Raw genomic sequence first — 15361 nt, 5'->3', positions numbered from 1 at the left:
CAGTGTAGTTTGACACACAGAAGTAGCCTAGTTAATAATTAACTATACTGTTATAAGTTGGACTTTTGTTCTTTACCGCTAAGTTTAATGGTTTTGATGTACAAATAGTTTAAATTTTGCAGTTAAATATAAGCTTCTGATTACCTGTTAATGATTTTTCTTCAACGTTTTTAAACTGAAGTTTAAAAACAATAAAATTTAACAAAAAGACCAAGAAAGGCTTACTTAATACTACTTACTTTTTCACTGTCAATTTCATTTAGTTTTGACCTTACTTTAGGATTGTTAAAACTTATCTTATATCTATAAACATTTGTAATCGCTATATATTTCTCCAACAAGGCCATCCATCATTAATGTGTCTATAACAACGCAACTTGTAATTAAAACTAGGAATAGTCTTTAATTTAGTATAAAATAAATTTAGAAAGCTTGCTGAAGTGGAAAGAATTTAGGAATTAAAAAATAATAATACACTACTGGTTGATAGCATTCTGAAAATTTTCTCAATCATCGTTGTTTGTCTTATACTACATGTCAGCGCAAATCCAAATAACTTTTTGTAAAAGAACATAATTTTATTATCAAACGAAGTAACGGAAATATAATTTGATTCAAAAACTCTCACTTAGTCAACAAGGGTAGAGATGTCTTTTAAAATGTAGGTGAGTTGTGTTTAAAAACAGGTTCAAGTTGAACATTTGTAAGTTTGTGTTGTGCTTTACTCATGATAAACTAAACCTTATTAGAATATTGGTATTTAAAATTTTTGGAAGCTTACATATTTGGTGAGTAACGGTGGTTTAATAAGATTATAAATGTCTATCTTTCCTTTTACTTGATAATAAGTGATTTTTAAATTTCACTATTTTAGTCTCAACTTTATCAAAACTTCTGCAGGGTACTAATAGTCTGAAATTTGTTGTGTCACTAACTACATGATAAAATTAACCGAATAATCATATTAATTAAAATAAACACCCATTCATTACCTTAGTCAGATTTTTAATTACGTATTAATTTTGGAAACATCAAAAAATTATTTTATCAGGTTTTTTTTAAAAATAAGTATAGTCCTTGAACGTATAATTTCCTAAATTCTACTATTTAATTAACTCGAAGACTTTTTTTCTTTTTAAAAACTTTTCTTTTTTTTCTATACTTTTTCCTCAGTTAATTCTTATAATTGTCAAAATGTTCAGATTCCTTTCCCTTTTTCAGTTTAATTCAACAAACTACACATATAGAATTTATACTTTAAATCTTTTATTTGTATTTAAAGCATCACTTAACGGTAAAAAAATTCTATCTTACATAACACCTTAGCCTTTTTTTAGTTAAAAGGTATTTTGAAATATAAAACATTCATTAAAAACTAAACTTTTTTAAACGTAGAAGTACTACTTACATATAGAAATAATTTGTTTTATAAATAAACTAAACATGGTTTTATACAAAACATATAATTTTACTTTTATATCTAAAATTTATTAGGTAAGGCAACAGCTCGACTTGTAAACAATCAAGTTTTTAAAAAACAAAATTAATAAAAAAAGATAGTTAAAATTTTAACTTCCAAAAAATAAATTGTTAAGTAAAAGAACTAGCAAAAGGTGATAACAATTAGAATTTTTCTTGTAAAATATTTCTTAAATTAAATAAAAGAAAAATTTAAAAGATTTAGTAAGTTATTTTCTCCAAGCTTTTATATATTTTATACAATTTAAACGTACAACAACTTTTAATCATGAAACTTTAAAACTGACAAGTACAATAAGGCATTAGAGAACATACTAAAATCATAATTCCTTTGAAATACTAATGAAAAATGTTAAAATTGAAGTAACTTAACCTAAAATATTATAGCATTACTTTGAACTTTTCGGGTAATCTCTAACGACCTACATAGAGGTGTAAAACGAGTTATTTTAGTTTTAAACAAATATTAATAAAAACAAACAACTTTTGAGCCATACTAAAGTATAAATATATATACAGGGTTGCCACTGGTTTTTTAAGAAATTTCTTCTAGATTTTCTGAATTTCTTCCAGGTATTTGAAAGTGTTTTTGAGTCTATTTTGAGTTTAAAGTTGAGTTAAAGGTTAAAAACTGTGTTAAAGTAGTATAAAAACATTAAAAAGATACTGTAAAGCTACTTTAAACGTGTTTATTTATAAAAAAAATTAATTTAATGATGACTCAATTTTTTATTTATATGATAGATTTTTCGTGTCAAATCAAAATTTTACTACTTTACATGTAAAAATTGTTAAAATTTCCAGGTTTTTTAGCCTAAATTGTCAAACTCCAGCTTTCGCTAGGATTCCAGATTTTGTGGCAACCCTGTATATATCTCAAAGGGTAGATAAAACTTGGAGCAGTAGTAAAAAAAAACATTAATATTTAAACATGAAAAATAAGGATTTAGTAAAAATTAGTTTGAAAACTCATCAAAAAAGAAAATTTCTCAAAATGTATTTTAGAAAATAAACCGCCGACACTTATAAAATAATCTCAATCACATAAAAGGCCAACATATATATGACGGTATAATTTTAGCAGTTGGAGCTTCAAAAAAAAAAACAATTTTCAAAAGTCAGGTAAATAGAGTAGTTAAATATAGCTATTTTTCAGTAAAATTAGTAAAAGCAGACACTAATTGTGGTTGTATACCGCAAAGTACGAGAGTAAACAGATATCTTCTGCCCACTTCAACGATCATTGGTTCATTCTGCGCTTGCACTCGACTTCAACTCCCTGCAAGTATTTTATCTGTTGCGGTGGCAGCGCTGCTTCAACTATTTTTTGAGGCAGCAATCCTCCGATGTCAGTATCGAGGTAGCACTCAACTAACGTTTTGCTTTCATCACTAGATAAAAAATTGTCAAGATTATTTCAGTTTCATAAATGGTGAATCAATACATTTTAATTATCTTTTAAGCTAAAATTTTAAAGTTAAAAATAAACAATACAAAAATTAATACAACAGCACTGAAATTATTTTTTAAAACTAATAGATATGTTGTAACTAAACAAAAAATTTGTTTGAGTAATTATAATTATAAAAAGTATTAGAGAAGTATTAAAGAACTAATGGAAGTATATCACTTTCATTACTTCTTTAAATTCAGCGTTGTCACTGAAAGCTTGTGTGGAGTTTTGTACATTGCTTTAAAATTTAAAATCTAATTACAAAATAACTAATTATAAAATAACTAAGTTAAGAATAAAATTTAAAATATCTTAACTAAGAGTTAATAATTTATTTCGCTTAATTTCTTATATATAACGTTAATCAAAAATACCAACCTTTTTAGAGGTGTAACAGCATAGCCAGTAGGATAATTGAACCCTCTAACATATTTCTTTGACTTAGGGATTTCTTGTTCATAGCTAATACCTTGAGCTGTGTTATTGGAAGTATTTAGATAAATTTATATTGTTTTCATTTAACATTAAAAAGGATAGTGTTCATTTGCCGACATAAAAATATTCAAAGTTATTAAAAAAAAAAGTATTTTATTCTAGCAGTTCTCACGGTGTGAACCTGTGCGTAGTAATATGCATAGAAATTATTTTACAGCACACATAAACTAAGTAAGGTGAAAACTATTTTATAAATAATATTTTTCTAGTCTTTTTTTTTTATTGGAATAGTTTTACTAGATAGTTTTAAACACGCTATTTTAAGATAATTTATTTGATACATAAAATAGTATTTCAAAATACTTTTATACAGTTTACACAGTCTAGTCCTAGTGTGATATGCATAGAACTTATCTTTTAGTGATTTACTGTTTACAGGTTTTAAACCATTGTTTTATTCAATTGTACTTATATTTGAATAGACAACAAAAATTATCACTTTTATTTAGAATTCTTCATTTTAATAAAATTTTTCACAAACTTCAAAATCTTCGATATTGCTTTATTAAAACATTTGAAACGTAATTGATAGGATCAGTATTTGTGTATCCCAATAGTATATTTTCGACCATGTAGTCTAAAGGATGCACTATAATCGCTTAAACTTATTTTAAATTTATTATATATTATAAGTAGCACTTAGTAAAAATTATCGGTTTTAATATTTTCAAAAAACAAAATATTTATTAATTCTTTTTAATGATCAAAAGAGAAACAATAGTTTAGCTTTGGTGCGCGGGAAGAATAAACACGAAGATTATTAATCTCTTTAAGGTGACTAAATCCACATATGAAGTAGAATATGTTTTGAAAAGTTTAAGAAGTTTGGTACATCTGAAGACTGTCATAAAGACTGATGATCACAAACTTTTCGATCAAAGAACATGAGTAAAGCTGTCCAGATAAGCGTAAGGAGGAATTCAAAGAGATCTGAAAAATAAATGGCTAAAGATACGCTTCTGATAAGAAGAATCATCGAAAAGTTTTCAAACCTGATTCTAATAGCAACATTAAGCTTTTTGCAGACAACACAAAAACATTTAGCCAATATAATTTAGTTTTACAAAAATCTTTAGATAAAATCTACCATTGTTTAAAAGAAAGGAAATTGAACCTCAATCCCAGCAAATTTCATGTTTTAAATATTCACAGAAGTACACCTATTCCTGCGTTTATCTTTTAAATAAACAATGTAATCTTACCTAAAACTGAAGTGTTTAAAGACCTTAACATTTTTATTCCAGGTAATTTAAAATGGAACCATCACATTCAGTTTAAGTGGCTTAGGTTTTAATGCCTAGGTCCTTAGTTTGACAATAAACTTCAATTGTTATATAAAAATAACTAGACTAAAAGACGACTATGAACAACAGCACCCGAAAAACCTACGACCGGGTTCGTCCTTATTAGGACTCATTAGGCAGGCATAGTCGCGAAAAAACCGCTGTTGAGATCTAACCAAGCGGGTGTAAGCGTGTTGGTCTATGGTAAAGTTCATTATTTATTATTGATCGCGCGAGACTTTATTGACGATGGATGTAATAAATACTGGCTAGATTAAAAGACTTAATAACTCATAAGTTTCAGTTATTTTTCAATAACGTTTTGTAATTTTGTTTACAAAGTTTTTTTTGAATTAGTTCAGGTATCTTAGTTTATCCTGTAAAATATTACTTCCTGCACTTCATAAACAGCAGATTAACTTGAACCAATCAAAGTACTGATAATTTGAAATTTATTTTAAAATTCGGCTACTATCAAACTTATTAATGTCGTCATATTTCATAAAATTTTACTTAAAATTTCTGTATCAAAACTAATTTCAATACTAATATTTATCTACCATAAAAAGTCATTAAAGGGCCGGACATGTTATAAAAAGTATACGCGGGCTAGGTAAATTTAGAAAATCATATTAGAAAAATTGTAGCAAGTGTCAATCAATTAAAAGCTTTAAATTAGACTGTCAAATGAAATAAACCAAACAATGTTTTCAAAGCTTTCGTCGTCTCTTTATAATATAATCAATGAAAAACCGGTTTTATTTTAAATACTGTTTAAAGAAATACTTTATTACAATTTCAAAATAATAGTAAATCTTGAGTAGAAACAAAGTAAGACTTTGAAAAAAAAAATTTAACATTATTTTACAAAATTTAATAAAACAACTAGAAAAACAGAACTTACCAACAACCCATTTTATTGCTCCATGATCTGTAAAAAAATAACTATCAAACGTGCTGTTTAATTCCGTAGAAGATTACAAAAAAAAAGGAAGTTTTCAAGATTTCCTGATTTTATAACATGGTTTGAGAAAAAGTTTATTACAAGTATAAACTTAAATTTAGGATAAAAAGGTAGTTTTTATATTTTCAAAATACTGATTAGTTAATAAGTTACTATGCTAAATATGTTTTAATAAAATTCAATATTTTTTAAATCTAGCTCTTCAATATCTTGTCAAAAGACTGTAATAAAACTTTAACATTGCTACAAAAAAGAACTTTTAAATATAATAACATAGTGAAAACTATTTTGTTCTAATCACAAAGACCAAAGGTTTATTTAGAAAGAAAATCTTCGTTTAGTAATCTACTCAAAAAAAAATTAAATGTTTTTAGAAATTCAGAAATTTCAAGTATTTGAACAGACAAAACTGATTTTTTTCCAATATTTTAAAGAAAACTGATTTAAGCTAAGAGTTTGAACTCTGCATTAATTTTGTATTGTTGTTTTAATTTTTGAATAACTCTCAATCACTTTATATTTGTAAAGCTTTAAGTGCATAAGAATATAACTACAATAATGTTTAAAACAGAATAACCAAAATAGTAAGTATTACTAATTATAAGCTAGTAAGTATTACTACAAAATAGTAACCAAGAAAACACCAAGTAAAGTACTATGGCGTAAATATAAATTTATTTTTAAATATAAACTAAAACTAATAATAATTTTTTTTTAATTTTGGTTAGTATTACTATCCCACTTATAAAGTTAGTTGATTTCGTTCTTATTTGATTTAACTATGATCAACTTGTTATATAGATTAATTCTAATTCAAATCAACCTAAATACTATTATTCGAAATATTCAATTTTTTTTAATATTACAACAGAATTTTATTGATTGATGATTATTGAATTTTAAACTGTTGTAAATTAATAATATATAGTTTATTAATATTATAAATTTTTTCAAATATATAATTAGTATTTTATTTTATTATCATAGTTCACACAAAATATTTTTTTAAATACACATATTTATCTTTAACTCTTGATCTTCTATTATTTAAAGTACTTTACTGTTAACATAAATTACTAGAACTGTGTTATTTATCTAACATAGAGAAACGTCCGCCATTATTTTTCAAAATCTAAATAGTTTTACAAAAAACATCGGCAAAAGTCAGCAGAGCAGAAGCCTGGAATTTCGTTTGCCGTGAGACAAGCTCAAGTGTACAAATGGGTTGATCATGTCAATTCGATCATCAGACTACAAGTTTCGGTAGACTGAGACCGGTTTCGTCCTTATTTGGACTCATCATTCAGTCACAACCGAAAAACCTGCAGTCGTCAATCTACAAACGGTTTATCATGCTTTCACGTGAAGCAACCATTTGCTGGCAATGATCAGTGACGTCAGCATTGTCGTTTGCCGTGCAACGATTAAAACATTGTCCACCAGGCAAGACATTTGGTATGCTCGTTTTAGTACGATCATTTTGTTAAGATACAAACTGTTTTTGTTAAGATAAATACCTTCGTCAATTTTAATGTTGTTGGTTTCAGTTGTGTGAAATAAGCTGATGAATTCTCTGGCTGACACTGTTCCCAAAACTGCAGGATGAGACAAAATTCTTGCTATCTGCAGGTCCTAAATTAAAAATTCTTTAATTATACACAGAGAAGAAAATTACAAGATTGCACAAATTACGTAATAAACTTTTTTTTTAAACGTCTTATTTATTTAATTATTAGATAGGTAAGACTAAAGTTACAAAGCTTAAACTTCTTGTTTTTTAAACGTGTAAAGCTTAAAAAAAACTATTATAAAAATTAGTATATTCAATATTATCATCTAAAACAACCTTTTAAAAAAATAAACTATTTGTTTTCACAATTAAAGTTAAAATTTTCAAAATAGAATATTAAATTACTTCAAACGTGTTAAAACTCAATTTAAAACACTGATCGGTTAAAATTTTATTTATTTTTAATATTATACAAGTTAGTGTACATTAAAACTGCTTAAATTTATTAAAGTTAAAAAACAATAAATTAAAACCATACATTTGATACTAAAAATATCCAGCAATTAAAAATAAAATTAAATAAATTATTTATACTTTACAAAATTTATTAGTATGACATTAAAGCTATTATCTTGTATAATTTTTTCATTTCAACAGTACAAGAATTCTTTAAATATTAAAGCCTTAAGGAGTTAATCCATATAGCTAACAGTTAATAATAAAAAACTAAATTACTTTATAATATATTGTTTTTAAGCTTATACTCCGTCGAAATAATAAAACAAACCTTTAAAAAAAGGTAAAACTAAGGTCAAAACTATTTATACAATTTATAAAATTATAAAACCTAAAGAAAAAAATTAACAATTAAACTGTTGATAACACTAGTAAGACTACAGTTAGTAAAACCTAGTATATAAACAATCAAAACATGTGTAAGGCTTCAAAAGCTAATCCAATATATACCAGTTAATCAGTTCTACGTTTAAGAATAAAATTATATAAGCTGTTTTCTTATATTGCATTTGATTAAATACAGTTTGGAGACTCTCTTAACTTTTTGTTTACAAAACTAGTATTTAATTAAGTTGAACTTACATGTGAAAACTTTTTCAGTAAAAGTATTCAGTTTAAATGAAACTTTATTCAATAAACATTGTGATTAATTGAACATTTTACATTGTAGAGGGAAGGGGCTAAAGGACACCTTAAGTATAATGAGCAGAGCCATAGAGTTCAATTGGCTCTTTATGGAAGGTATAAACTAAAAATGCAAAATCTCAATTTCATTAAAAATCTCTCTCCTTCTGTACTTAAAGTTTTTATTTAAAGACTAAATAATTTATAAACTAAAAATGCAAAATCTCAATTTCATTAAAAATCTCTCTCCTTCTGTACTTAAAGTTTTTATTTAAAGTTTTCTTTCATTGTTGATGCCAAAAAATCTGAAACTACCTGAAATCTGTCAAATTAGGCGAAAAAAAACTGATAAACCGGAAATTTGAAAAATTTTGAAAAATAAAAGAAATTTTGAATAACTTCAAAACTAAATATATTGTTAACTCAATACATACAATAAACTTACAGTATGAAAATTTTTTCAAAATATATATTTTTGTATTTTTTTGAGAATTATTAAATGCCTAACTAAACGAGAGTGCGTAGATTCGCAAGAGGTGACTACACATCATAATTTAAAACCTTTTTTGATAAAACAAAGTTACAATTTAATTTAGTAACTAATATGTTTATTAAAGTGTTTTTAAAGAACTCCTGATCTTGTAAATTTGTTTGATTAGTATATTTTTTAAATGACTTTAAATAATTATGTTTAAATACTATTTCAACCTTGATGTAAGTTATATTGTAATTGTTTTGTAGTTATATTCTAAGTTTTTTAATTGTCATATATAAAGTTAGTAAAATTATTAAGCCTAAGTATTTACTTATACTTATATTTTTTTTTATATTCAATTTTTAGAACTTTTTTATAAGTAAAGATCTCTAACAGACAATATATATTTGATAACAAACTCTTTCAAACATAATACATTTATCTACACACGCTTAAATTTAGAACACTAAATGTTGGACTTAGAACCAAACGTGTTCAATGTAAAAAACTTACAATAAGCAATACAATTTATGCAAACTAATAACCTCTAACAAAAAAAAAATACTAACAGCAGAAAATATTTTAAGAACTTCATATTTTGAAATACTTTTATCCCAACTTCTATCATCTCCTTCCATAACTGTTGACGGTTTCATCACATCCCATACTACTGAAAATGGGTAAGGCATCGATAGCCTGAACTTAAACCTAGATATTGAATTCAATTAAATTATAAACCATTCATTCACTTTTAATTTTAAATAATATTTCCAAAAAAAAAGATAAACTGGCAAAAAATATAGTAAAACTTTTAAGAAAATTATTATTTTTATGTTTTAAAAATTAAAGTTTAAAAAAATTTAATTTGATATAACTTATCTTACAAATGTTAGTCGCATATTCAATTTCATGTAATCTAGTTTTCTTTTCAAGATTAAATAAACGGAGGCCATAGGAAATTCAAAGCTTTTTTTTTTAACGATCTAGCCTTAGAGATCCTAGCTAAGATATCAATTGTTTTTAAGGCCATGGGGGGTAAGGCACTTTTTTTTTAATTCAAATTAGTTTTTGAGACATAAGGGTACAAAGTTGAAGAGCTCAATAGGCTCCTTTTAGAAGAAGCAAAGTAAAATGACAAAAAAGACTGTTTTATCAAAAAAAAAACTTCTCCTACAATTTTTAAGCAATCTTTCTGAAACTTTCTTAGTTTAATCTTTACTTAATAATAGCAATTAAATTGAAGGATTTTTTTTAACTTTAGTAAAAAATTAACTTTCTTGAAAATTTTTTTTTTGGTTATAAAATTCTTAAATTTTATTTTTTTTTTTATTGTTATAATAGATTTTTTTATTAATGCAAATATAAAATATAAAAGAAGAGAAGATAGATTTTTAGTAGATCTTCCAAAACTTGGAAAAAATCAGCAATAAGAAAAATTTTCCCATAGGTTTGTATCAGAAACTTTTTACACAACTGATTATATTCCAAAACTTTTTTTTTTTTTTTATTCAATAAAAAAAAACCCATAGTATAATTATAACTTGCAAAAATATGGCTAATGTTTATTTTTGTAAAAAAAAAGTTGGACTTCTATGGCCTTGAACATTTAAAAAAATTAAACTATGTAACTAGTTTGTGAGATATAAGGGTTGAAAGCAAAAAAGTTCAATGCTGAATTTTAAGGATTATATAAAAAACAGACAAATAACAATTTTATTAAAAAACTGTCATTTTCAAATTTTTAGTAATCTGTCTCAACTTTTTAAAGTTTTAAGGGGACACACTCAGTTCTAACTTGCGTACAATTCCCAACCATACAATTCCTGATTGATCAGTTCAAAGTATAAATAATAAATAACAAGAAAAAAATAATAGGAAGAAGAGGAAAAATTTATAATAAATAAATAGATTAGAAAGAAAAATAGTTTTGAATTGGAATTGATTCAGGTGGACTGATTTGGGTGGGAATTGTGAATGTACCGATTTTAGCTTAGTTTTATTAACAATGGTAGTGCAGGTTCTTTTAACTTTGAGATGGATAATTTTTCTCAAAAAAAAGTTTATTTATTACTTTTGGTCATAAAATTTTTTTTAACTGCTAAAATACACTTTTTATTTTCATCAAGCAAAATTTTCTATATTTTTATGTTAATTGCTTGAAAAATTAAGAAAAAATTGGTATTTAGCAAATTTTTTTTAATCAGGGAAAATATACAATAATATTTTTTTTCTCCATATTTTAATACCTGTAACTTTTTATCTAATTGACTTATCTAATAAATAAAAAATACCAATAGAACTTATTTTTAAAGAAACAATTTGAGCTTTGAAATAAAGCTTATGTTAATTTTTCAAAATAAATTGTAAGACCCCCAAAAGGAATAATTATAAACAAATTAACTAGTATAATTTAGTTTGTTACTAAATGATTCATGATTCAAGCTATATAACTTGTGTTTGATTAGTAATCATATACATATTAGTAACTTTTAGAGTGCAGTACTTATATATATAATGTTAAATCCGACTGTTATAAAACAATATAAAACAATCGGATTTACCATTATATATTGTATCTCTTATTAACCATTAATCTACAATAATCTATAGTATTTATTCTTGTTTTTTAAAAACACATATATAAATATAACATATAACTACTTTGGCTTCTATTCTTTCCATACAGTATTTATTTTTTACAGAGCTCTGTTTAAGAGTGTTAACTTGATAAACACAGAAACATGTGTTAGTATAATAAAGATGGAGTACTCTTTAAATTTGTTATTATTATATTCCAGTGAACTTGTTTCACTAGGATCTTTATTAGCAAACGATTAAATTTTGAACAATTAAAAAACTTTTTAGCTAGAAAAAAGTGCAAAATAAAAAAGTCTATCAATTAACATGGTGTACTCCCAATAACCTTAAATGGTGAATGAATGAATAATTACAACGTTGACTCAAATTAAATAAAAAAAAAACAATTAGCATCCAAAATTACTAAGATGTATGCTTTAAAGTATTTTAGACCTTTGTTAATAACTGTGAAAGCATATTACAATTACAACATATATTTCAAACAAATACAAAAATTAATAATATCTCGATAAGACACCAAACATGCAAGTTTTAATTAAGTAAAAACTAGCTTTAAAAAATAAAAGCAGGCAAAAAAATAGTTAGCAACCTTGCTGTAATGTTAAGCCACCAACTGATCTGTAAAATAGTATGATATTTTTAGTATAGCATTACTATTTTCTAAATAGGGTTTAAATTAAATTAAAATCTAAATAGGGTTTCTACCAATATTACTTAAACTACCTAAAAAAGTTTAAGTGACTGTTAAAAAATTAAAACAATCTAAACTGAAATGGCTTATTTTAAAACAATAATTAGTATTCTTAATAATACTTTTTTTGATTACTAAAAGACTACTTTAAACATATTTAGCAAAAAATAATTTTAGTATAATGGAATGACAATTCAATACTATAAAGTTGTTATATATTAAATACATATATTTCTAAATCTACAAAGTATACCATAAACTATTAATAAACTAGTTTTTTATTAATTCACTTACTTTAAATATATTTTACTATTAATTCACTTAAAAAATATAATAGGTGTGGTTTAATTAATATTTGGAAAAAAGTCTCAACATTAATTAATTCAAATTTTGTTAATTTGGTATTTCAATGGTAAAAGTTAATTTCCAAAACCATTCATGTAAGTTTAATTTTAGAATACATATGAAATAACTAATTTTAAACGTTATACATCATAAATAGAACTGATTTACAATTTGCTTAACTTATGAAATATAAAAGTTTATTTTTTAATAATGACTTTGTCTTCCATAAAATTTTAAAAATATACTAGCTGGTATTTACTTTACACCTGAAAATAAACTTAATTTTCATTGGGATGTATCAAAACTTATATCTAAAATAAAGAGACCTAAAAATCCAATCTATCAATATTATGTTTAACTAAGATACTAAAAATTCATAACTATTTTAATTTCAACAATGCATTTAAACTTCTTTCAAAGAGATTACTCTTATTTAAGTACAATATAAATATAATTTATAAATATTGTGTGTTGCAGTTAAAACCAAGTTTATCTAAAATTTCAAAACTAGTTCAGTTGGGCAAATAGTAATTAACTGCAAATTTATTTTGAAGGTTAAAAAAAAACTTACACATTTCCTTCAAAGTTCTCCGATTTTCTATACCATACTTCAACATTTTTCTGAAAAAACAAAAGGTTTCTTTTTCGGTTATTACTAACTAAGTTTATTTTTTAAGGTTGCCACTCGATTAAAGCAATAAGGCTAACTTAATTAAAAGGTAGCAGAAAATAAAAGCTAAATTTTTTGCACCATTCACTTTTACCTTAAGCCTTGGCTTTAATTACATACAAACGTGAACTATAAGTGCTAGACTAAAATAGCGCTACACAGTTTGTAATTTAGCCAGACAACTTAATTTATTTTAATAATATTTAATTACATTTGACACTCACTTACTTTGACACTCAAAAAATATTTAATTGTAGAGTTTATAAGTAAACATGCTTACTTAATGTTTTAGTGTAAAGACCTGTATTACAAATTCACTAAAAACTAAGTCAACTTTAAATTTCTGTTAACGACAGCTTTCATTATTTTATTACAACTTGTTTTGATTAGGCTAAACATACAACTTTAACAAAAAATACAGGCTAATTTAATAGAGCTAAAGCAATGTGAATCATTAAACTGATAATTTTTGTTCAATACATTAAGTTAACAAAATTTATAAGATTGAATAGATAAGTTAGTTCAAAACACTAAAAAAACATAACTTTAAAGAGAAAATTAGCTTAAAGTCATTATTTCTATTAAAAAATTGGTAAGAGTTTTTTTTCAAAGCAGCTTTAGTAAGTTTAACTAGTTTTTTACTACTTTTTACTTTTATGTCTATAACTTTTCATTTTAACTTGAGTTCATTTTGAATTTTTTTCAACTTGTTAGGTTTTTAACTAAACTTTCCTCAACTCAGTAAGGCTTTCTAACGATTTTTTTACTGTTTTAAAACTTGGACATATAAGCTGCTGAAAATTAATTCATGGTTTTGAAATATAGGTTAAAATTTATTTTAATGCACTGTAAACCTAAACTAAGTTTTAATTTTGTTAACTATTTGTCATGTAACTAAGTATGATTTCTACAAAAAATTCTTTTTATACCTTTTATTCAATTTATATATCAAATTTATTTGTAACAATTTATTTTTGTATTAGGAATTTTTATAAACATGAGTAGCTAGAAGCATATCAATTTATAAAAATTCAAGTTACAGTAGTATTGATTTATAGAAAATCATGTTAGAAATTTCTAGTTATAAAAGATCAAGTTAAAAAAGTAACAAGTTTTAAAACAAATTTAAACGAACCCAAATTAGAAATAGTTAGTTAAAATTTTAAATAGCCTTAGTGAGTAGCAACCCTAAATCAATCTTTTGTTACTGAGTTTAGTTAATAAGCTTAAGTCAAAGAATTAAAATTAAAAGTAAACTATCTTACTTTAATTAAAATCATTAAAATTAAACTATACCTTCTTTTGATGATAAGTCCATGAGTCTTTATCCTTAGCCATTTCTTTTATTTTTTCTATAGCAGTCTTTGCCAAATCTCTATAATCTGGTGCACTCATCTTTTACACTTTAAAAACTAAAAATCTTAAAGAGTATAACATAGTTTAACATACTTCATTTTATACCTTAATATTCAAAAAACACAACACTATTTTAAACTTGCATAAAATTAAAAAGCCTAGCATATTTAAGTACAAGTATTTTACTAAAAATAATCAATTTTAAATAACAGTTCAGTGCAAAATTAAATCAAATTTTGCTTTCAGCTTCCACTTGCTTAGTTGCATCCATTTCATAGTTGATTCTATTAATGTGATACATAATTTCATCATAAGTTAGTTTGCTAGTTTCAATTTCAAGCTTTTTACCATTTTCATACTTCATTTCAACTATAGATTCAGATTTATCAGAAACAATATTTTGAGTTATAACACAAAATTGATTAGTTTGCCTTGTTTCTTCGCTACAAAGAGTTGTCCAAACTTTTTGAATTGAAGAAGAATCTTTTCTCCAAGGATCCATTTTTAAATTGATAGAAGCAACAGGTTGCAAATTAACAGGCATTTTAGCAACTTGTTTGAGTTCACCAACCACTGCTTTTGCAAAAATAGGAGCTTTTGCAATGGAAAAGTAGGGAAGCCTCATAATTAAAACTTTTGTATTTTAATTGTTCTTGAAAGTAAAACATAATCAGAATTTTTTATAAAATCTGTTACACAAATCAACTAAAGCTCTTCTAAATAGCAAAAATAAAAATATATAAGTCAAAGTAAACGCTTAATTCAAAATATATGATATTTAAAACTATAATATGAACAATTATAAAGATTTATTGGATCAAAATTTGCTTTTCAACTTAAACAATTTTATATATTGGTAGTTGAAAAATATTTGTTACTTGCTTCAAAATAAGTAACTTTAT

General features: G+C 24.5%; 1 protein-coding gene across 1 annotated transcript; it reads right to left on the bottom strand.

Moving 5' to 3' along the window:
* Positions 1 to 1740: 1740 nt before the first annotated feature.
* Positions 1741 to 14527, bottom strand: LOC145829412 (stAR-related lipid transfer protein 5-like). Its single transcript, XM_082937193.1, has 7 exons — positions 14400 to 14527; positions 13005 to 13054; positions 9369 to 9507; positions 7192 to 7306; positions 5615 to 5641; positions 3311 to 3407; positions 1741 to 2870 (listed from the first exon to the last, which is right to left on the bottom strand). The coding sequence occupies exons 1-7, from the start codon at positions 14496 to 14498 to the stop codon at positions 2720 to 2722; spliced, it is 678 nt and encodes a 225-aa protein (XP_082793319.1). The 5' UTR covers positions 14499 to 14527; the 3' UTR covers positions 1741 to 2719.
* Positions 14528 to 15361: the final 834 nt, after the last annotated feature.

The sequence above is a fragment of the Thalia democratica genome, chromosome 2, assembly GCF_965202585.1.
Source record: "Thalia democratica chromosome 2, ktThaDemo2.hap1.1, whole genome shotgun sequence".
Lineage (NCBI taxonomy): Eukaryota > Metazoa > Chordata > Thaliacea > Salpida > Salpidae > Thalia > Thalia democratica.
This window is presented reverse-complemented; position numbering and strand designations above follow the sequence as displayed.

Coding starts and splice junctions, on each gene's coding strand:
- LOC145829412 (XM_082937193.1), bottom strand. CDS start 14,498: ATGAGTGCACCAGATTATAGAGATTTGGCAAAGACTGCTATAGAAAAA. Junction 9,508..13,004: donor GAGAACTTTGAAGGAAATGT/GTAAGTTTTTTT, acceptor TTCAATATCTAG/GTTTAAGTTCAGGCTATCGA. Junction 2,871..3,310: donor GCTGTTACACCTCTAAAAAG/GTTGGTATTTTT, acceptor TTTTTTATCTAG/TGATGAAAGCAAAACGTTAG.